The 24,720-nt window shown below is 43.5% G+C and overlaps 1 protein-coding gene across 2 annotated transcripts in view; it reads right to left on the bottom strand.

Moving 5' to 3' along the window:
* Positions 1–11,294: 11,294 nt before the first annotated feature.
* The window catches only part of map3k3 (mitogen-activated protein kinase kinase kinase 3), a 33,284-nt gene continuing 19,858 nt past the window's right edge, over positions 11,295–24,720 (bottom strand). For both annotated transcript variants that reach the window (XM_066698470.1, XM_066698471.1), the window contains 9 exons: positions 23,567–23,640; positions 22,820–22,887; positions 22,566–22,658; positions 22,055–22,219; positions 21,220–21,368; positions 20,007–20,138; positions 19,451–19,580; positions 17,943–18,120; positions 11,295–15,477 (listed from right to left, as the gene is read on the bottom strand). In XM_066698470.1, the coding sequence (XP_066554567.1) occupies positions 15,249–15,477; positions 17,943–18,120; positions 19,451–19,580; positions 20,007–20,138; positions 21,220–21,368; positions 22,055–22,219; positions 22,566–22,658; positions 22,820–22,887; positions 23,567–23,640 (1,218 nt within the window). In that variant the 3' untranslated portion in view covers positions 11,295–15,248. The remainder of the gene's footprint in view (positions 15,478–17,942; positions 18,121–19,450; positions 19,581–20,006; positions 20,139–21,219; positions 21,369–22,054; positions 22,220–22,565; positions 22,659–22,819; positions 22,888–23,566; positions 23,641–24,720) is intronic.

Below are 24,720 nucleotides of genomic sequence, written 5' to 3'. Positions count from 1 at the left end.
ACATTAGGATCCCTTTGTGCAAGGTTGCAAAGGCCAATGACAAATCAAATCTTACAAATCCTTACATGTCAGTTTCTTAGCTACTGTATTATTAGTTGTATGTTTACCATGCAAATAATAAGTGAAAAATAACCTCACACAACCCAGTGAAGGAAAAACAAAAAAAAGTGTCTGAAGCTAATATCACATATAACTTAGCTTATGAACATAAAATAGAATTATCAAATTTGAGTCAATTAACCTCAAATAGTAAAATACTATTTTGGTATCATCTTAGTAGGGAAAACCTAATGCATTTTCTCCAAATCTAAATTCAATTCAGTTTCATAAGTTTAGTTTCAGGTCAGGCAAACTCTCCTGCTAACTCTGTGATGATTGGTTTGAAATGTGAGTTGAGATTGAAAACTGTGTGCAGTTTGGAATGAAACAAGTGGAATTTTCAGTTATTTTAAAACTCCCAAAATACGGTGCAGTTTTGTTTCTGAATACGGCTTCTTTGCCATTAACGGACTTCTATATGGTCTATATTGTGTATAAACAAATTATATTCATGTTTCTAGAAATGCATAAGCAGCCGTGAAACTTCTGAGCATTATGAGTGATGCTCTTGGTATAGAGAGTCTAGTACATTGTGCCAGTGAGGGAGTGACACTAGGCGCTCCACTCCTAAGTTCTCAATATAGTATAGGTATTGCCTGAATTGTAGTTCTTGAAACAGACACATTGCATGATACTGTAAATATTTGCACACTAGAATTGGCATTGGCCACAAGAGATATGTAAATAAATGAGAAAACCGAGTCATAACATATCATCACCCTAAACTTGTTGATCCACTGCTGAAGGCCTCCCCAACATGTTTCCACTTGTTTCTTTCTATAGCTTCCCTTTTCCATGTCAAACCAGCAAAATTTATGATTTCATTATTATATATATTAAAGCACATATTAAATCTTACTAAATGGAAAATATCTTTAAGCATCCCTGTGTCAGTCAGAGAATGCAAATGTGAAAACAGACAGGGAGGCAATTTTTGCTTCCAGAGCAGGGCACTAAAAGAAAAAAGTAGTTTAAGTTTTATGCAACAGTTGTGTTCAACCAAAGTAAAATTGGCTTGACACTAAAAAGGAACTATCCAATCAGCAGCCCAAACCAGATACAAAGAGCCAATAATCTTCTGCCACATAACCGTGTTCTAGTTCTTCCCACACAGAACTGACCACATCACTGTGCCTCCTCATTTGAGCAGCACCAATAAGGCCACCTCTGTTTAACAAGCTTGCTAATTAGGATTCAGCCTTGACGACATCTCTACGAAGACAAGTTTATAAGTCAAAAGCAAAAAAACAAAACATAAAAGAAAAAAGTCACTCACACGTCGGCTTTTACATAAAAACTTTACAGTGACGGGAAAATTTTCTGCTTAGTTGGAGTAAGATGAATAAATGGCTTAATTGGTTACAAGACAGATAGGCTGGGCGAGCACTAGGACTCAACAAAGAAGTACTACTGAAGATCCTGATTGGTTATTCTTACTCTATAGGTCACTATGAAATTGGTTCAAGGGATTGCAAAGGATTTAAAGTCCCCTTTGTGCTCTTCCTCCTCCCTCTTGTTTGAATGAAACCCAAGTTTCAGCCATTCATGCTGGCAGATTTATCCTATATGGAGAGTTGTGGGCTGCGAAGGGGAGATGGGAAATAAATGTAATGACTGGAAGCACAGAGGAGGCCATCTGAGCTGTGACTTGCCAGACCAGGACTCAAAAGCTGCACACTGTCCTGTTTCAAATTGATTATCAGCAGTCGCTATAGAAACCTGGGGCCAGTTTCTCAAGGCAAAGACTTATTCACAATGATTTGTGATGTCAAAGATGCATGTAAACACTTTTATTGCACTTTTAGTTTTGAGTCTGCAAGGTGTTATACATTTAAAAACCACTCATGCAGTATAGGTTTCTTGTTCTATTTTCCTGTTGCCCTGGTAAACAAAATCTGAGTTCCCTCTGGTGCACTGTACAATGCGGATAATCTCATAGGCAACAAAGGTACCCATCGACAGGTACAAACAGGATAGTATATGAAAAAATAATACAATCTAAGATCACATAAAAATACAACAGAAAAGAAGAGTTATTGTAGCAATGGCCTGCCTGGTATTTCCCCCTGGATTCTCTCCCACCCCAACCAAACCAACCCCTGGTAGCATCACTACAGAATATCGAGCAACAGGTTAGTAAGACTTTAGTAAGAGCCCGGATCTGACCCTGGTAGACTGCAGGGCTCATAGCATCCTTCACAAGAGAGGCTTTCACTGGATTAGCCAGATGGGTTTTTGATGTGTGAATTTCTAAATAATCCCCACAGCCTTCATTATGGGAGAAAAGGCTTTTTCCCTTCCTTTGCGATGGAAGAAAGGACAGACAAGGGCAGGAGGTGGGGAAAGGGAGAGTGAGGCTTTGTTCATCTCCCTGTGTGTCAGGCTGCTGTCTGTCCCTTGAATGCACAGAGCTTTGAGAGGCCCTGTCTGAGGGTGTGAACCAGGGTAATTAATCGCCAAGCCCACAATCCAGTAGCCCTGCATGGCTGCGCTCACAATCACAAGCAGGAAGGTCTCCTTTTTGTGTCTTGAAAGTTCCCATAAATGGCTGGGTTTGAAAGATGACAATAAGGGTCTGATGTGTGTGTCACAACTCGCCACTCCACACTCCCATCATCCATTAGTTGAATTTTGTTTGAGATTCTAGTCCAAAAAAGCTGCCTGTCAGGAAGTGATCTACTGGGGCAAATGTGCTCCAGCATTTTACGTCCACTGTAATGCATGCTATTTTTCAAAACCCAAACTGACCTCATAGATTGTGCCAGGAAAACAACGGCACACTTGCTATTATTCAAGCACACAGAGTCCGTTGTGGCTGGTCTCAGACCCAAATCAATGTCCTGGTGCCTTATTTGAAAACATGACCAGAGGTAAATCAATCTTAACCTTAAAACACTGGACCATGCAGGTAGCTCTTGTGCCAACAGTTTAGCTCTCAACCATACCTCACTATGGACTGACCTACACAATGGCCACATAGAATAAACCCATTATTTCCACTTTCAAAGGATATCAGCTACCAGTTCTTACTGTTGGTGGTCCCCCACCCTTCATCTACTGGAGAAGGACCTTGTACAGTAAACATTGAAATGGTAATCAGGAGTCAATGGAGACTCATAATGGTGACATCATGCAACAGCTGTGAGTGAAACGGTGAACTCTCTCTATGGGCTGATCTTTGAATCCTACATGACAATACAGAAGAATAAACACAAAAGGCATTAAGCAAACTAGGAGGCCCCTCTTACGTGTCTGGTTGCTAGTAAGGTACTGATCCAGAGCAAGTCCTCATTTGAAAGGATCAGTGGAGAGCCGGCAGTTTTGTTCCTCAACTCCAGAGTCCCTGGGTGAAAAGACAGCCTCCTCTTCTCGAACGGAACCTCCTTGCTGTTCATTTCCATTTGGCTTCTTGACAGTCTGCCAACCCCCACACTCTCGGCCCAATGTGAAGCTCTTTGTCAGTCTATCCAAAATGCTTGTTGTAGTAGTTTGAGTGGGAACTAGGAGACCGTAAATATGTCATTTTCCCCCCGTTATGTTCAGTCTTATCTTCCTTATAAGCAGGATAAAGCAAACTAACTGAAAACGACACCTCCTGTTCATGGAAATTAAATTAGTGGGACTGTTTTAAGCACCCCAGTCATTTGGTGTTAAACTTCCAGAATTAATTATTTGGGCGCAGTATTAATTTCACACAAATTCTACAGTTGAGGATGTTTGGGTGGATGACCGTCGTTGCCGCAGCTGTCGTCACTACGGTAATTCCTCAAAGTGGAAAAACATTCGGATGGGAGAGGCCCAGAGACGTGCCCTGGGAGAAAGCGAGTTTGTAGCCGTACAGCCCCTAGTCTGAGACAGTGAAAGGTTTTATTTGCTCCCGTTTTGTTGAGGTGCCAGGGAGTCTTTGGAGGCCCAGGAGCTGAGGAAAGGTTAATTCAGATGGCTGATTCATGACGACAGCAATAAGAGCCGGAAAAAAACAGAAGAAAGAGATCAGACGTGGAGGAGAAACCTAATGCCACCTGTCTCTACTGGAATGACTGCAGCCAATGAGGCAGACCCCTGATTTTAATAGCCTTTAACATTAACTTCAGACAGGCTCTTGGGAATGGTTGATTATTTTTATTTATTTATTTTATTCCCCAGTGATCAGTATAAGAACTGCAGAGCAGTGGAGTTTCAGTTCATTGTTCCGCTTTGTGAACTTTTGAGTCCCACAGAAAATATCCTTCCAAAAAGCAGCGATTCTGTAATTCTACACCTTCTTGCTGCTCGTTAACTCAATGGAACGATAAAGTCTATACAAAATATAGACTGCCCCAGCGGTGATGTTGACCTTTGCTCCTATGCCGAATGCGTCTAACTTGATCAGAAAACAAGAGTTGAATTGAAGTACAACCATCAAAAAACAGATTCTTTTTCTATTTTCTTTTTAAAGGGAATTGTCATCTTTAATTAACAGCAAACTATTGAGAGGTTTGCCAAGTATGTACATGGGTCCTAATATTCAGACATGCAAGTACACATGCCCACGCTCAGAGGCTTTTCCTACACGCAGGCACGCACGTATGCAGGAGGTAACACACGCACTCAAACCCACACCCCTGCACTGCCCATCCCCCCTCAGCCTCACAAAGACCCCATTGAGTCTGAGGAGCTGGAGCACTGGGCAGCCACTGGGCAGCCACTGGGCACTAATCCTCCATCCTCTGGGGACAGGTACTCACAGAATGCATAGTCTTTGGGTGGGAAGGTCACACTGATTACTAACCCAGTCAGGTCTGCAGAACCATTTGGTGTCATGTGATTTCTCACTACCTTCGTTCCTTTAGCTTCTGTAGCCCTTGTCACAACACTTGCTGATTCAAAGAGAGCAGTTGATCTCGCATGCAGGTTAGTTTTTATTCGGGTGCTAGAAGAGCCACCGGGTGGTGTCTTAACAGGTAACAAGATGTGTTGGAAGTTCCTGCAGGGCTAGGGCAAATGCAGTGCCAATTAGATGTGTTCTCATGACACGGCTTAAAAAGATAAAGATGGTTTGGTTCCATAGCATTTGGATCTAGATTTGGGACCAGTACAGTCATCTGAGAAATATAATACAGTGTCTCGTTTGAGTTTTTGGTGGGTTTGGGGACAGAAACCCGAGGTAGAAGGGAGGGACCTGGCTCAGGGATTCGAGTGGGCCACTGCTCTGTCACCCAGTCCAAAAAGCTGCTGTTTTTCTATTTATTTATTTTTTTCACTTGTATAAAACGAGGAAGATGTGCTAATCGGAACAGACACCCACAATGAGTCACTGGATCCTGGTCCAAAGTGCAGTCACAATGAGTCTATTGCTGCTTGGCTGAAGGGTTTTGTTAATGTCCAGTTAGCCTGCAGTCAGCACTAATTATTAGGCTTTTTCGCTAGGCCCGACACCACAAAGGCTTAATGTTCCCCTGGCTGCCGAACTGCGCGGCCCGCTGACACTCTGCCCACTGCTGCTGTGCGGTGCATACGTGTGTGCGTCACTGCGCTGTGGTATCTGCCCTTTTTATTGGGCCTTATTTTAAGGGAGCAATAGGTGGACAAAGCAAGCTCCACTGCACCACTTGCTGTCGTGATAATGGGGGGAGACATGGAACCCTGCACTCACTGGGTTAAATGAGTCTGGCAACATCCAAGGTGACATGATTCACCATCCAGGCCTCTGAAGCTCATTACTGAGCCCCAGGATGCTCAAGAAACGCCTTGCCCAGAGTCTTGGATACATAAACTCCAGGGCAAACCAATAAAGCGAGACTGACCCTAGCCTCCACTCACCTGCTCTGTTCCTGGTGTCCTTGAGTCACAAAACACACAATTAGTTTAACATTGAAGCGTTCTTTAAAATACGGTCGAAGATAATTTTTTTCTCCTTACACTGTATGCTCCCGGTTTTTCTCATTTGTGTTATAATAATAATACTGACATTCGGGATGTCTTGATTCTAATGAAAAGATTAGATTAGAGCTCAGTAAGGCCTCTAGGAAATGAGGTCTCCCATTCCATTCTCAAACAAGCAGACATTTCTTTAATTAGGAAAACTAGAAAAAGACAGACAGGCACTTGCATACTCTTACTATTGCACAGTGATAGAGGCAGGAAAAGCGCTATCAAGGTGGAGATGCACATACCAGGGGGAACGATGAGATACGTCTAAAAGACTGACAGTGGCACAGAGTAAACTGCCACTCCATGTTTTCCCTGTTGATTACTCAAGCTTTTAAGAAAGCACCTCAATTAACTTTGGGGAACAAGAAGGCTAAAGGAGTAGGATAAAACCTGTAAATATCTTCACACACTGTGGTTCTGCGGTTTGTGTCCAGACTGTTGTAACTTGGAGAAACCCCCTTGAAAATCCCACTGCCATTGAGAGGGGAAGAAAAGAACTTAAGCCCATAACCTGCGTGACTTGGGTCCCAAATACAGTTCTAACTGACTCAGTTCCAACTGCTTCAGCAAAGTGGGGGAGGAGGCGGGAGAGAGGGGTGGGGCGCGGGATAAAGAGATTCCTCGTTAGGACACACCTCGGCTCTCCTTTTCTGGTCAGTCAGGCATTGGACAAAAGAAGCATCACAGAGGGGAAGGCCCTGAGGAGTGAGGGTCCTCCAGTGGGGCAGTGAACAAAGGACTTTTGTGAGAGCGAGGAGCCGAGCCTCCACAATGAATGGAGAGGTAGAGAGTGGGGCTGGGGGGAGGTGGGGGGTACCAGTTCAAAGTCAGGGGGACAGACTGTTCCTGACAGCAACCTTTGCTTGTCAACAGCGAGAATGAGAACAATTTCTCACCGAGATGTGACTTTCAATTTTGACATCATCAGCACAAAAATAAACACATAAGCAAATCACAATTCGGTTCTGAACTAAATCCGGGATGAGGGCAAATTCTCAATTTTAAGCTTGATAGGTTATTAATTAAGCATCACCACTTCCCCTACACTAGGTCACAGTTTAAAGATTTTACTCTGAATGGATGTGAATTCAGCACGAGCTTCAGCCATCCAGACCCCTACATTTTTAATCCCTGTAATGAGGGGCAGAAATAAAAAATAAAGGGTCAGACACAGTGGTACATTGCAGCAGCACAAACTGACCGGCTCTTATCTGCATTGAATATGTACTTTGAATAAAGTGGACAAGGACAATCCTGTAATGAAAGGAGCGGTGCTGAAAGAGTCTACACGGACGAGGAGGAAGGTGACATGTTGAACAAAAGCTGATGGCCGATGAAGAGAACCAGCCCCCTTTAAATCTGTGTAATGGGGCCCACAGGAGGGCCAACGCAGTGCCAGCTCTCTTCCCGGTGGAAGGCCGGGTCCGGGCACGAGTGAAGTCAGCGCTGCCCGTAAAGCAGCAGGTCTGCTCTATTGAAGCTGCGGTTTAGCTGGAGGAGTGCAATACCACGGCCCTGTCCTCATCAAGGGATGACTTTGTTTCTTTAGTTTTTCCGGTCCCACAGATCAAAGACCCCCCCCAGAAAAAAAGGGAAAGTAAAATGATGTGCTGTTTTTTTTCTTCTTTTCATTTCATTTTCTTTCTTTCAACCCAGAGCACAATAGGCTCCTTTAAGGGATGTGCTTTCATTTACTAGCACAGCTGATTTAAAAGCCGGTCCCGTCCTGCCACAAAGCCAGGCTTCTGGTCATTCTTCAACATGGTGTGTCAGCCGGCTCGGTGTCACCCAGACAGCCACGACTCGAGCCATCGCCAGAGAAAACGGCTTCCTTGTTCGCTCGGGGGAAACTTCCAGGATTTACGGCCAGCATTCAACTCCAAGGGGCACAGACCCAGTTCAGCTCATTAAAGCGGTACTTTGTATCGTCCTGTTTTCTGCCTTGGATGACACTGTTTAATGTGGTATCTTAGTGTATCTGCCAGGACTGAAATATGTTTAAGCCTTTGTGGTTTTCATATATGGTACTGTATCTGCTTTCCTTTTCTGGCACTTTACCTCCCTTGTAAAGCATGCAGAAAAAGCTTTATAATAATAATAATAATAATAATAATAATAATTTATTATTATTATTATTATTATTATTATTATTATTATTATTATTATGATAAGGGATCCTGAAAAGCTCAGCTGGTAAAGGCCTAGTGCAGGGTCTAACGGTCTAGAGATTCAAATTCAAATAGGTCTATATTATTGGCAAACCAAGACTGCAATGCCCTAAAATTGGGGCACAAGGTGTGGATGTTGGGATCACACCAGTTCAGCACATAACCTCCACTCTCTGAGCTGGGCTGGGCTTCTCATACATCGTAATGAGCAAGAGATGCATTAGTGCTCTGCCCTTTTCTTTGACTCGGCTGTTTAAGCGCTGGAGCTTGCCGTGGGAAACAGGAGGATGGCCCGACAGTGCCCACATTGGGCGCAGTGCATATGCTGCCTGCATCTGTGCCATACCCGTGCTAGGGATGTGGTTCAAGAACATATCATAGCGACTCTAAAATTGGTTGATGTGAAAGAAAAGAAAAAAAAAAATCCTGTAAAGTGTTACTTAATTGATGATAACCAACATGAAAAAGGACAGAGCCTCCAATTGAAGAGATTTCATTAATTAACAGATTGGGACTCCAGAGTTTTCTCATTCAATTTAAGATCTCTGCTCAAGAACAAACTTACAAAAATAGTTAGAGAAATAAAACAAGAGGTAATATACTCATTATTTTACATGTAAGTCATGCTGCAACCCATGCAGTAGATCTAGTGAATGGTGGATTTGTTACTGTTAAGATGACAAAATATTGGTAAAGCAAAGGTGTATTAAAAATAAAATGCTTCTCTTAAAAATAGTATCTTATATTGTCAAAATACCTCTTGGTTAACATCAATTTAACTAGGTTTGTAAACACAATACTTTTAGTTTAAAAACTTCCACTTTAGGGTATTTTTTTGAGCCAGACGGCACCCTTATTCTGAACCCAGGCTTTGTGGTCTGATGTCAAACAGGAAGTGCTGGAAGTTCTCCTGATGTCACAATCAAGCAGAGTGTCTGTTGGGACAAATGCTCTTGCGTTTGACAATGCCGTGTGATTACGGTGGTTCTGTAAGGTTCTAGCCACACCGTGTGGTTACAACGGTGAAGTGCATGTGATCTTCACAATGGCCTTGCCTCCAGTGTAAACACCACCATTGTGCATCTTGCCTTTCCATTTAAGCACCATCAAAGCGTTTATTTCAACAAACAAACATTATAGTAGAAAGTATTGAAAAACGTATTTAATACACATACACACAGACACATGGGCCCCGTTCCTCATACCTCGTTTAACTAATTCAGGCTAATCAGTCGGATTCAGTCAATCAAATAGCCTAAATTAAACGATCTCCTATAGTAAATTACCCAGCAAAGGTTTGATTGAGGGCTGAACTCCCATCCACAACAGCAAGGCTTCCTAGGTCGATAGTTAAGAACAAAAGTAAGGGTTTCTCATTATACACTCAACTAAAGGATTATTAGGAACACCTGTTCAATTTCTCATTAATGCAATTATCTAACCAACCAATCACATGGCAGTTGCTTCAATGCATTTAGGGGTGTGGTCCTGGTCAAGACAATCTCCTGAACTCCAAACTGAATGTCTGAATGGGAAAGAAAGGTGATTTTAGCAATTTTGAGCGTGGCATGGTTGTTGGTGCCAGACGGGCCGGTCTGAGTATTTCACAATCTGCTCAGTTACTGGGATTTTCACGCACAACCATTTCTAGGGTTTACAAAGAATGGTGTGAAAAGGGAAAAACATCCAGTATGCGGCAGTCCTGTGGGCGAAAATGCCTTGTTGATGCTAGAGGTCAGAGGAGAATGGGCCGACTGATTCAAGCTGATAGAAGAGCAACTTTGACTGAAATAACCACTCGTTACAACCGAGGTATGCAGCAAAGCATTTGTGAAGCCACAACACGTACAACCTTGAGGCGGATGGGCTACAATAGCAGAAGACCCCACCGGGTACCACTCATCTCCACTACAAATAGGAAAAAGAGGCTACAATTTGCACAAGCTCACCAAAATTGGACAGTTGAAGACTGGAAAAATGTTGCCTGGTCTGATGAGTCTCGATTTCTGTTGAGACATTCAGATGGTAGAGTCAGAATTTGGCGTAAACAGAATGAGAACATGGATCCATCATGCCTTGTTACCACTGTGCAGGCTGGTGGTGGTGGTGTAATGGTGTGGGGGATGTTTTCTTGGCACACTTTAGGCCCCTTAGTGCCAATTGGGCATCGTTTAAATGCCACGGCCTACCTGAGCATTGTTTCTGACCATGTCCATCCCTTTATGACCACCATGTACCCATCCTCTGATGGCTACTTCCAGCAGGATAATGCACCATGTCACAAAGGTCGAATCATTTCAAATTGGTTTCTTGAACATGACAATGAGTTCACTGTACTAAACTGGCCCCCACAGTCACCAGATCTCAACCCAATAGAGCATCTTTGGGATGTGGTGGAACGGGAGCTTCGTGCCCTGGATGTGCATCCCACAAATCTCCATCAACTGCAAGATGCTATCCTATCAATATGGGCCAACATTTCTAAAGAATGCTTTCAGCACCTTATTGAATCAATGCCACGTAGAATTAAGGCAGTTCTGAAGGCGAAAGGGGGTCAAACACAGTATTAGTATGGTGTTCCTAATAATCCTTTAGGTGAGTGTATATAAAAAACAGCTAAAATAAAGTAAAATAACAGACCCCTAGCCTAGGACAAATTATATTATTAATAATAATAATCTGCTCTGCTGCAAGTGCATTGCTCCCCATACCATTGTCTTGGCCAGCTCAGTACCCACCTTGTTGATGTGCTCAGGGCAGCCTAGGAGAAAATGCTTGCAGTGTTTCCACACAATAAATTCACATTTTATGTCCACTTCCAACAGGTAAGACCCAAATCCTTTAGGGCTACTTGTATACCAGGGGTATTTGAGAGACAGAGACTGTTAACATCTCATTAACACTTAATAAACAATAACTACCCTTGTAGTAAACTGTACCTCAATAGGGGATTGAATACTTCAGCGTTGTTCACTCAAAATACTTTACCCCTGCAGTACCAAAGGAGATGTAGTGTATTTGACACACACACACAGGACTAACTGTCAAGCTGTATGGTGAATATAGCACAGCACAGTACAGCAGGCAAGACAATAACCAAACGAATAGCATTAGTAGGCGTATTGATCATTTTTATTGTAAATAAATTTGATACACTGGGCTGGCTTTGCACTGCAAGCCCCCTGTCAATATACATATATCCATATATATCCATATATATATTCATATATATATATATATAAACTACTGGTTTGTATTCTTCTGATTAACCCAGGGGCGTGGACATTCTGAGGAAGACAGTGAGCAATTTACACAATATAACCTTTTATATTGTTCTTCTTAGCTGCCCTTAACTTTAGCAGCTACAGCAATGTAATGCAGCTGGGAAAGGCCTTGGCCTGGTAGAGTTCAGCAGAGCCTTCAGACAAAAACAGTCCGGTCTCTGCTCTCTGGGTACACTGCGGCACACGAGCCCTGGGCTAAACAGAATCGTCATGCTGGGTGAAACTTCGCTCAAATGTTCCCTGTGATTTTACTCCTAAGACAGGACACAGAAAATTGAAAAGCAGCCATCTGCCGACTTCAAAAACTAGGACTTGAATGACGTTCACAGAGAGTCCGAGACGGTGGCAGCCACAGTAACACTGTAATTATAACTTAAGTGCTGATTGGAAAACAATGTCTGAGTTTATTTGGTTGAGGCCTGTTCGCGATTTTCCCCACTGCAGAAGGTATATGTTTTTTAAATTATGTGTTGAGGCACTAGAATCACTTTTCTTGTAGCACAATTATGTCCACAGCTTTGTTGCTGTATTCACTGTTGATTTAAAATGTCTTTTAGTTTAAACATGTGGTTTATATATACACCAATATACATAACTGTATATGTAGACTCATGGAGTGAGTTTAATCAAATATTTTTAGGCCTTTTGAGGGTATTTTTGTGAGGTGCTGTAACGCTGTACAGAGAGATTTAAAACAAAAAATACCACGTGCTCACAAAATAGAGCTATAAAACATTTACTGGACCATGCAAATGCTGTTCAGAATCTAAACAAGGTATGTGACCACAATCCCAGGCCAAATGTAAGGAAGTTGCCAAGTCCACTGCCCGTCCAAAAACAAGGGAACAACCACAAAAGCAGGATCAGAATGAACACTCCTTGAAAACATCACAGCCTTGGGCCCTGACTAGAAATATGAAAATAGCGGGTAGAAGTCCCGTATGGATCCCAGAAAGCACCACCAGACATGAGGTGGATTTTGAGACGTGCGCTTTAATGTCCTACACTAATCGCCATCACTGGCAGTCTGGGTTCTGTCTCCTGTTTCCTTGACTTTAATGACAATGGGATGAAACATCAGGCCACTGGGGGGTGTTGGATTTCTTGCTTCTACAGCCTGGTGAGGGTGATCTTCTGCCACAGTCTGGGAACGGGGTATCTGATGTTGGGCGGCAAAATTTAAGTTGTCAGTTCTTGGCCCAAAGATGGATCCTCTGGGTCTGACCCACAAAAACGGGGATGGTCCTGGTTTTCACGGACACATTGGTCCACAACGTCCAAAGGCAGGCTGGTCGTGTGGTCGTCCACTGTGGGGAAACCCCTGCACAGAACCCTCGCAGCTGACGAACGTCTAGCGGACCATGACATTTCCAAGACTTTCTAGCGTCAATGAACCGGAGTTTAAAATGGGGTTCGTCACTCCTCAACACTGATCACAGGAGCATTTCTACAGATGTGTCCTGCTTTGGTTATTACTGTCTATATAATATAGTGCTATTGTTTTTTGTATTAATCTCAACAGTCTGGGATGATTTGCATATGACACACAGTTTTCCTTTTTGGCTGCAACAGAAACAATTCAACACATCTTTAACACACCTATACTGAGCTCACAGGAAACACAGAGCTCTTTTTGACCCAGCGTTTAACACTACAAATACACTCTCAGCATAATCTCTGCAAAACCAGCTGCTTTTTTTTCTCGTTTGTTTGTTCTCAATTCATATTTTCTAAAGGCATCATTAGATTTCAAACAAAGTCTAGAGTCGATATAAAAAAAATATATTCATATATATTTATATAAAAAAACAAAAATCATCCTATTAATGAACTCTAGGATATAAATAAAGTAAAAACTGTTTCACATTAAATGATTAAAGAAAAAAAAAGTCTTAAAGCTAAAAAAACAACAAAAACAGGGCTAAATTAAAAAACAAAAAAAACAACTACATTCATAAAAAGTGCATTTCTGAGAGAAATAAAATGCTAGGCTTGGCAGACAGGAGAAAAATGGGTCATTTTAACATTAATTGCCTCTCCTTAACCCTTTTATAATGTATAAAATACTTGAGTGGCTATTTGAAGCAATTGTTATAATACTTTCTCCATAAGAAGAGCTTAACCATGTTTAAGGGTATACAGAGCAAGTTGTCCTCAATACAAAGTCCCTTTGTTTGTGTGTGATCTTCAGCTTGGCAGGGAAATCAAACAGGAGTGTACAGACTGTCCAGTTTCCTCTCCTTCCTGCTCTCTTGCCTGCGGATTGTTTTAGGAATACTCTTTGGTATGTAAAAATATAGTGCAGAAGTTTTTCCCGCAACAACTAGGAACAACGCACAGATTGGCACAGATGGTCCCAGGTGGCAGCAGTAGTAGGAACCGTGACAAATGCTGGCAGATGAAAGAAGGAACAGGGAAGAAAAGAAACGGGCACAATATTGTGAATTCAGTTGAGGGAAAAGTGGAATGACAGGAAGCTGGTTGTCCCATCCTCCGAAACATGCAAAGGCCTGTGTGAAAGCTTGCAATTTGCACCGAGTGCCAATCCCCTTCAAACCACAGAGTAGCCCAACTGGTATCAACAGTAACACTTTGCCACGTCAGTCAGTACTCACTAGAATCCAGACTCAATTATTTTAAATCGCACTCTCTCATCTGCTACGGTCACTTTATTAAGTGGGGAATTTTTGCCTACCAAGCTGTTATGCTATTAATTCTTAAAGGCTTTCTGGTAACACTACAAAATTAAGAGAACTACCATAGGCCTTTGGTGGGCTTCTCTAGGGGCCATTTGTTACTAGGTTGCAATGCGCCACACTGTCTATGCAAGCTAGCAAAACAAATCACTGGTCAAGGGGAGGAAATGACACGGGGAAGTATCCATGTTGCACTGTTATGCTTTAGCAAGTCGCCTTAAAAAAACAAAAACAAAAGGCATGCAGTGACCTTAATTTACTTCCCCTGTTTTCCTTGTGGTTCCCAGAGTCTTCTGCTGTGACTTTTTTTTCTTCCCTCACAAAAATAGTATCCATGACCAACACATTACAGAGGATGTGACACCCATACAGGAGCGAAATAACTAGATAAAAGATGAATGATAGACACCATTCCCCAAATGCCACAGACACGCACTGAAATGTCACATGATTTCTCATGGTGACACGGCAGTTAGTGCGAAAAAGTGCAAAAGGTGCATATATAGCCCAGTCCAACTTTAAGTGCTTTAAAGAGACGGGGGCAGCAACCCCTGGCATGTGCCATATCCACGTATATCTGGTCCTGTTTCACCTAGTGAGCACTGACAGAGACTAAAACCATTGTTCCTGGGAGTACAATTCTTGGTATAAAAAAGATACTTTTGTTGGAAACCATTTTTGGGACGTGCCCAGTCTCTGGGCAATTTAAAAAACTAAACAAAAAACAAAAATAAACATACATATACATATATGTACACACACAATTCTGTGCATCTTGAAAACACCTGTCCATCAGTGAGGAGTTTTCTCCCTCCACAGCATCACTGTAATAGCATTTTCCGGGGTCCCAGTGCAATACAGGGTAGCCCCCTGTAGCAGGCTGTACCCCACACTAGAAAAGGTCAGCTCTTCTACCTGAGCTGTTCCGCTGTATATTGAGAGAGAAAAAATAAAATAATGTAAAAATCTCTACAAAATGCCTCCTTGCTCTTGCCGCCTGGGAAGCCTGACATGCCAGCTGTGGTTCGGTGCCCTCCTGTGGGCAGGGTGCGGGACACGTGGGCTCCGTGGGGGCAGAGCACGCGGACTCAGCACAGGATCTGAGAGAAGGGGTGTCGCAGCAGCTCCTCCGCGGACGGCCGGTGCTTGGCCTCCACAAAGATGCGCCTGACGAAGTCTCGCGTATGCTCGGAGGTGTGCGAGGGCAGTGTGGGGTTGGTGGGTTGGGTGGCGATCTTGAAGATGGCAGCCATGGCTTCATACTCCGCCCAGGGGGGCTTCTCTGTCAGCATCTCCACTACCGTGCAGCCCAGACTCCTGCGGGCACAGAGCACACACACTGTCACACGCTGGCACAGAGGCACAGAGCACAACACACACCTCTCACAAGCTGGCTCAGGGGCATAGAGCACACACTGTCACAGAGCACACACACACTGTCACACACTGTCACACGCTGGCACAGAGCACAACACACACCTCTCACGCTGGCTCAGGGGCACAAAGCACACATCCCTCTCACATGCTGGCTCAGGGACATAGAGCACACACAGTCACACGCTGGCACAGAGCACACACTGTCACACACTGGCACAGGGGTACAGAGCACAACACACACCTCTCACACACTGGCTCAGAGGCACAGAGCACACACACCCTCTCACACGCTGTCTCAGGGGCACGGAGCACACACACACTGGCACAGGGGCACAGAGCACAACACACACCTCTCACACGCTGTCTCAGGGGCACGGAGCACACACACACTGGCACAGGGGCACAGAGCACAACACACACCTCTCACATGCTGCCTCAGGGGCACATGTTAACACACACACCTCTCACACACTAGCTCAGGGGCACAGAGCACACACACCCTCTCACATGCTGGCTAAGGGATACAGAGCACACACCATCTCACACGCTGGCTCAGGGGCACAGAGCACACACACTGTCCCACACACTGGCACAGAGCACATGCACCCTCTCAAGCACAGGCAGGCATGAACCCACAGATGCACATCTGTACCCGTGTTATAAACAAATCATAACAATGGTCAAATCAGACACCCTCCCCTCATGCAAGATTACCCTGGTAAATGTAACCTATGGATTTTGTATTTGTAACATTGTATTTATCATATTTTTTTATAGTGTTTTACGAACACTGGACCACGGGAAAACCATATCAAACATGTTTGGATATTTGGTCACTGTTACAAAACTGACCACGTTCTTGCCTAAAATTATAATTTTGTCTGTTTTGTCAGCAAACCGTAAAAGTGCACTGACTTGAAAATAAATTGTATGACTTCAAATTCTGGAGCAACATCAACCTCTGAATGTGTTTTTATCAAACTCTGTTATTGCATTCTTGGTAATGGGATTATTTCTCAGAATCGTTTTCATTTAAGCTTACTTAGAACCGCAAATGCATCGTCTGCAATGCATGCACAGGAAATGCACAATCTCTGAGGTGTCATGTGGGCATTCCCTTCCTCTGATACCTGGTCTGTGATATTGACAGAAATGCAGAGAAGCAGAAAGTGACCTGAAACTATTTCTTGCTGTCTGCAAATGTGCACTGGCTCATCAGGTTTTGCTCCTTCTTCGTTGCCGTTTTAAAGATTTCAAGAGTGAACAATCCCAACAGGAGGTTGAAATAGCCCCGGAAGAGGTCATTTTCATATTTCCAGTTTACAATTGCTCAAAGTTTAAACTGCAAAATCAATATTGACTGAAAGATTAAACTGTTTTAACAATTTTATCTGCACAATTTCTACAAGATCAAAAACTCATCAGGCTGGGTGATTTTTAATTAATATATATATATTATTTAAAGTATGCAAGGGCACATTTGTATCCATAATCCCACTACAGGATAAATTGTTAATGTGAAAATCCTGTATGTAGATTAACACAGAAAGTCCCACAATTCAGTGGAAATGATCGAAGGACTTTCATTGGACAGAATGCATAACACTATTTATTTTAGAACTGCAGGAATATTTTCATGGAAACTTCTTTCTTTTTCTTTAAAGCTTTGACAAAACACTGTGTAATTACATTAAAAGCCTCTGGATGAAGAGGTACACAATTTGATTTTCATCCTGTTTCCAAGGGTTTCAGTGTGTGTTTGCAGTCCCTGACGGAAGCGCAGAACGTGCACTAGGAAAATTCCTACCCCAAAAATAGCTAGCTCACGGCGAGGGCTGGCTCTCAGCCAATCACATTCTCTGCTGATGGGAAAACGTCCAATCAGATTACACAGGGAACCCCAGCAGGTGGAGCCCTCCCATTTCAGGCAGCCAAGTTAATTTAAGGGTCTTCTACTTTTTGTCAGCCTTCTCACTACTCATAAAAGAACCGCTCACTTATCAAGGTGCTCATCACTTCAGATCTGTGGTAATTATCTTTTACATTCTTCCATTGTCCCATCACTCAGTAGCAATTGATTTCAACTTAATGAACAAGCATGTTTTTTACCTCTCATTTATCTTATTTTTAAAAATATTATGCTGTTTATGTAATAATCTGACATGCTTTGATGGCACAAAAAGAAGGCAGACAAATCTGACTTAGCACTATTTCTATCCAAGATGTGTTTTATTTTTTTTATCAGTTAATTTTCCATTCTTTTCAGGATTTAGAAAGAGGCATCCCATGGAAGCTCCAACTGTCATGATGCGCATTAAGTGAAAGCTACCTAAAAGCACCTGGCTGGACGCTCCGGGCCTCACAGTGCTGTACTGGAAGCTCCCCAGCAGGGCAGTGCTGCTTACCAGACGTCCGCTTTCCTTCCATAACCCTCCCCGCTGATGACCTCAGGGCTCATCCAGTAGGGGGTGCCAGTCACTGAACGGATGCCTGTCCCTGACATGCATATGGTCTGTAGGCGCTTACTGGCTCCGAAGTCCCCTAGCTTCACGTTCCCCGCAGAGTCACGCAAAATGTTCGCGCCTGAAAGGAAGCAGAGAGAAAAACATATTGACAGAGTGCGAGGACAACGTGAAATGGCCCTGGAGATGCCAGGTCCAGATCATTCTGTGCCACTCAGAAATCCCATTGAGAGCATGGTCTGGGAGGACTGTCTACTGAAGTGTTTCTGTCTACATTCCTGAAGCAGAAATCCAGCTGCAAGAAAAAAAAACGAAAAAAAAAAAAAAAAACTATTTCAGCTTGGGGCACAATAAAAGGGGGAAGCTTAATGTTGATACTGACTTGTACAGCAAAAAATACAATGATTGTCACTTTACTGCAGCAGGTCCTATTGCTTAGATGTGACCTTGTTTTTGGACAGTCACCCTTTAGGTTTACATCCCAGAGCAGAGAGACCTCATGGCTGTGCATCGGACAGAAACTTTTGCAAAAAATTAAGATGAAAATCGCAGTCGTCGGATGTCCAAACATTTCCAAGTAGACTAAATAATGTTTAAAATATTTAGAAGTCCCATTATCATGCCATTGATCGTGGAGTGGGACAAACTACAAATAATCTCATAAAAACTGAAAACAAGGATTTAATCATCCTTGTCCTTATAAATCACCGGGCTAAGAGCCTTAGTTTGCTTGGCCAGACCCAGTTTTGTATAATTTTCTCCTTAGTCAGCAGCAACGAAAGTGAATGGCCTGGGAAGCTTTTTTATTTTTTTTTATGAAGAAAAATTGGCAGTTAGGCTCCCAGAGTCTTTCAGCTCTGCAAAGCTAAGTGTGTCTGTGCTGGAGGTCTGGAGCTGGAGTCACAGAGGAAGTAAGCTTTTAATATATTTATTTTTGTTTTTCTTTTATTCTTACTCCCTTCCCTATCCCCACACCAGAGCGTCTGTATCAGATGGGCCGTCACTGTGGTTTCTGATAAGATGAGTGCGTTTGCAGGCTGAGTCCGGGTCTAGGGCCCTGTGTGCTGATCTCCACATCCTCTCCCTTGTGTAGAGGTCGTTACTGCAGACAGAGCCTCCCACTGGCCACAAACACTCCGCTGTCCCGCCAACCGGCCCCAGGTTTAACATTCAAGAACATTCCTCCTGCCCCACCCCCAATCTCATCTCATCACAGATGTTTAGGGCAACTTTAGGCAACACCTAAACCTGTTCATCCTTTTGCCCCATTTGGAAAGGGTTAGCAATTATCCTTGAAATGGAATTGACTATGCCTGTTATTCCCTGACCTTGAATTTCCATGATCTCTCTACAGTATTGTGAGTGGCTCTTTTTTAGACGCAGCCATGGCACTCCTACCTACAGCTATAGCTTTCCCCAGGACAGCACTCGGGGGTGATGGGGTTGTGTACCTTTAATGTCCCGGTGGACAATCATGTTACTGTGCAGGTAAGACATCCCCTCCAGGATCTGTCTCGTATACTTTCGGGTCACGTTCTCAGTGAGAGCACCATAAGCCTTGAGCTGGTCCTTCACAGAACCCTGCATGGACACCAAAAAGAAAAACGTTTTTATTGTATTGCATCCCCCCTCCACACACACACAGAACATTAAATGGGATTTGCAACAAGAAACAAAAAAGTTAACAATTAAGAGATAAAATTGCACATGCATATAACACAGTGTCCCACTGTCCCAGCTCTAATTTGGGACCCAGTTACGGTTACACAACTTCACCAGACCTGGGATTGTATAGGTGAGTCTTACAGAAGAAAAACACAGACTTGTTCTCACCTGGCAAAATCAAAATTCAGACATTTCAGATTGTCTTAGTACACCAGAGCAATACAAGTCTAAGAGTAAACTATGATATGTGTTGAGTTCTCGCTGTGTGGATTTTGTTTTTGTCTTCATTATGCATATTCATTTCTCTGTGTCATTTTACTGAATAGCCTGGGAGCAACTCACCCCGGGCATGTACTCCATGAAGATGGTGAGCGTCTTCTCGTTGCGGTCCCTCAGACAGCCGTAATACTGCACTATCCGCTCATGGTGGAGGTTCTTCAGCAGCTGGATCTCACACTCCAGGGCACTCACTTCCTGCAGGACCATGGCAGTGGGAGACAGTCAGGACACAGCAGTCCAGTACAAAGACCAAGATACATATATACTGTAAAATAACCCTGAAAGGTTTGCATATGCCATGTGCCATATTTGTCCTTGCTTGTTTAGTGACTACACCAAGAATTAAAAGTATTCTACCTCCACTGGCTTCTAAATCGAGGAAACAAGGCCTTGATAACATATCAGATCTATAAATTTAGTCTCCAAATGTTACAGGAAAATAATTTCTTTGGTCATGAATGGAAGTCACTCCAGACAGAGCAAATTGATTCAGGGATTCCAGTTAACCCCCAAGGATTACTTAATGCCAAAGCAGGATGCTAGAGGGCCTGGCAAGGGTTATTGAAGATGTAATGCCCAGAACCTGTCCCTCAGTTCCTGTAACCCTGTCAACTCATTCCAGTGTGACAAATCTAGATCCCAGCTAGAGATTAGAGCAGGTGATGGCCCTGGGCATGTGGCAAAGTGAGGAACCTCAGCAATCGAAGGCTCTGTAGTAATTCTAGTCTAGGCTGTCTGCCCGCCCCCTTCCCCAACTCACATTCCCCCCGCCTAGTACTGTATAAACTTCCCTGTCGGACACAGGAAGTGACAGGAGTTATTTTCTGTACAGTTGACAGGAAACAGCTTTCAAGAAGGGAAAAAAAAAAAAGAAAAGAAAATGACAGAAACCTACTTGTCTAAACTCTGGCCAGAAAATAAATGAGGTGAATGTTCATATCAGATCAGCAGCTCAGACAAGAGAGATGGCTGCATTGTTCCCCGACTCCTGCTGCCTTCAAGAAAGATGCTACTCTTCTCGCACAGCACAATGAAGTGGACACTAATCGGTGTGATGCTGTCAGTACTGTTGTCAGTGGGCGGCTGAAAGAGCCCTGAGTGCCCAATTAAGTCATAATAAAACAAAATGTATAATAACAGTTTTATTAATAATGAGTACTATTAATCAGTGTGACTGATGCTTTCAGCCACAACAACTTCTATTGGTAAAAAAGAAAAAGTAAAGCATGAAACCGGTCTTGCTGCACAAAACCCCGCCACAAAAAACTGAACTGACCTTGCTGGTCTCGGGGCTGTCTGGGTCAAAGTGGACCTGTTTGGCGGCCAGTTCACGTCCTGTGTCCACGTCGTAACACAGATACACCCTCCCGAAGGCACCCTGTCCCAACAGCTTCCCCCGTCTCCAGGTCAGGGGGGCACTGGGGGCTGCAAGAGGAAGAAACATGCTGTCAGTCAATCATTGCATGTCCTAGTTTCTGCGGGGTCTCGACTCGGGTTTCTGGCCTGTGGTGATGCTGCTGTGCACTGCAGTTTCAGCATTGCTTTGTTTGACAGTTTCGGTTGCTATTTCAGCACTGCAGTTTACAAGCCGGGATGGCAAGATGCCCTTGATATGAACCTGACAGTTTGGGCGTGTGGCGTTTTCTTGTGGTGACTTCAAAGCAGTCTGTGTTAGCAGCTTTAGCGCTAATGAAACAGTGTAGGTTGTAGGTGGTGGAATTTTGTGAGAAAGGCTTAATAATAATAATGACAACAACAACAATCTGTAAAGTGCTCTGTGGCTACCGAAGGGCGCTATTCAAAATAAACACTGATTGATTGATTGATTGAAAGACAACAACAACAACGTCATATACTTGTAAACAGAAGATGCACGTTTCAGGCACATCATAGTTTCACTTTATTACTCTCATACTGGGTGGATGAAGTAAGTGTGCGGTAGCGACAATCAATGTGCGTTTAAACATCTTGACTCGCTTTGTATTGCTCATAGATGTCAAATGTAAAACATTTAGCAACTGTGGACCAGGACTGTGCTTGGTAAGAGAGCCACAGTATCCCTGTGCGTGTCCGTTTCTCTGTCTGTGTGAATGTGGGTGTGTGGCACCCACACTTGTGTGGCACGCTGCGCTCCTGGGTGCGAAGTCGGCCCTGGCTGTCAGAGAGCTGCCAGCTGGGCCCCAGGCCCTCCTCGCTGCCGTTCAGAGCGCGCAGTGACGGCACCAGCGTGAACAAGTTCCCCTGGGGCCGTCGGATCCGGGGAAAAGTCCTCCGGCCTGGCAAAACAAAGAAAGAAAGGAAATAAATTAATTTGTTTTTTTAAATGCCTCAAAACCCATTCCCAGGAGAATATCAGATCCTCCTTCTCCTCACAGCCAATAGCAAAAATCTTTATTTTTCCTATTCCCATTTCCCCATACACTTCCCTCAAAGCAACAGTTATCATACCAGCACAGAAAAAACAATGAAAGCCACACATATGGTCAGCAATTGGACACAGTTCCCGCCTCCCGTTATAACACTGCCGGCGGCGTAGAGACCTGAGGAGGCCCTGGCTGGCTTTGAAGCCCGTAACTCCTGACCGTGCCCAACAAGATGATTTTACCAACTGCTTGTTCCTACCTTCACTGTGGTCCTTGTGCTGTATGGACACATGGTATCGCCGTGGGTAGGTCCCGCCTTTACTCACTTTGTCATAGATGTGATTCTCTCGGTCTGCAAGGGGGAGGAACATCACTGGTTGTTATTTATCTTTACACCAATGCACTACTTCAGGTGCTCTAGGGCAGGTGTACAAGATGCCCACATGGCACCACTTTGGACATTGATTAGAGAAGCAGCTGTGCCGCCCCCTTCTCATGCTCTCCAGTACATACCTGAGTATTCCTGCCTGTTATCTGGGTAGCTCTTGGCTCTGTACATCCGGGATTTGCGAAAGGAAGGGCTGCAAGTGAAAAATAAAGAAAACATAAATAAATAAATAAGGCGAGATATTTATTTTGAATGACATTTACCTTCTTCATTAATCTCTTTGCTGCCACTTTAGGGCCTCTACCACTTTCTTAATGTTTTTGGTGCACAGCAATGGCCTGAAAACATCTCAAATATGTCAAGAAGGGCAACTACCAGAGTGATAACACTAGAAAAGGGGCTTACTACAGTATATGCATGTCAGACTACAGTGCAGGGCCGATGTGGCAATTTTCTTTCAGTCGCTGTAGTTAATTACATGCAAGAGGATTGGACTTCTCTCTCTCTCTAGGGGTCAGTCTTAATCCTTGATGTTGCTTCAGCAGGCGGATTAGGAACTGCTTTGGAACAGATGGTTTGGTTTAATAAGAATGGGGAAATTAAAACAAAAGAGGGAAAGAAAAGTGCGGACACAGCACATTAATTCAAACCTGTCCTGAGGTCTCGGGTTTCAAATAAAACTCTGTGATGGATGCTCCAATTTTCTGTGGATTGTTTTGTTTTGCTTTTTAAGTTTTTTTTTTTTTTTTTTTTAATTATTTTATTTCCTTGCTCAACAATGGCAGAAACCTTCAAGATATACTTTGCCACAGACACACTCAAACACAAGTAGCCACACAGCCTTTCCACTACCCATGATGCCCCAGACTCACCTGTCTGCACTGCTGTCCAGGGACTGGCAGCTCCCAGACACAGAGTTCTCTGTGCTGCTCCAGGGGTCCAGGCCCTGGGGGAGGAAAGGGAGAGCAGTAGCAGGGTGTTAATGGAGCACAGCACCATTTCAACAGCTCATTCTGCTGCTTTGACTACAAGTACAGCTTTCAAAACCTCCTTACAAACTGTGCTCCAACAAACAGCACCCTCTTGTGGCTTTCACCCCTATGCCAGACCATGGGAAAAAAATCCTAATTAATATTTTATGCACCTGCAGGAGTATTTTTAAGTACAATTTAGTTTTTTCTCATCATGTGCAAAGGCTCAACGTGACATTACGTCTACAAATAGTTTGATTTGCAATTTTTGGGGGGGTTAGTTTAAATGGTATCAAACAGCACCTCTCTGACAGCATCACAAGTGTTATTGATTTAATTAGAGAAGTGCATTTCTGTGATTAGCTGGTAGACAAGTCATTTAACACTGAAGACAAAGGACGTGATTCTTAGTTTTTTTTTACATCACACTGTTGCCAAATGTAGTAATTGCGCATATCCCTTTGTTTCCAGAGAGACTTGGCAGCTAGGAGTGACGGGATTGGATAGGATAGAAGTCATGTGACAGGAAGTGAAAAGCTCAGTGCTGGGGATCGGGGGGTGTTTTGGGTAGGGAGGCTTGGAGCTTTTGGCTGTAGGTTACTCTGGTTCACACTGATGCACTATTGCCTGTGTACTATTTCCAGACAGTCAGATAGTATCTTCAGTCTACATTAGAACAGGAAACACAGGAAAAAGCTGAACTGCTGTAAAAGAGGAAAAAAAAGAAAAAAGAAAAAAAGAAAAATGGACAGATAAATAGTCTCTCCATCATTACGGCCTGTAGCCTAACAGAAATCTCAGCATCACCTGCACCTTCAACACACTTCAGTACAGAACTGACCTGGCAATCATTTACAGCTGCATTTTTCTTTCATTTAGTTGATGCACATCCTGTTGCATGCATTCATTCACCGTGGCAGCCAGACCAAGCAAAGATAAAGTCCTGATAAATCTATGCATCTCACAGGATGAGAGAAATGCTCCTTCAGTGGGCTTTTTGCTCTGTAAACACCATCTTCTGCTGCGGTAATGAGTTTGCAAAGTTTTTATTTTGC

Source organism: Amia ocellicauda, chromosome 3 (genome assembly GCF_036373705.1).
Source record: "Amia ocellicauda isolate fAmiCal2 chromosome 3, fAmiCal2.hap1, whole genome shotgun sequence".
Taxonomy (NCBI): Eukaryota; Metazoa; Chordata; class Actinopteri; order Amiiformes; family Amiidae; genus Amia; species Amia ocellicauda.
This window is presented reverse-complemented; position numbering and strand designations above follow the sequence as displayed.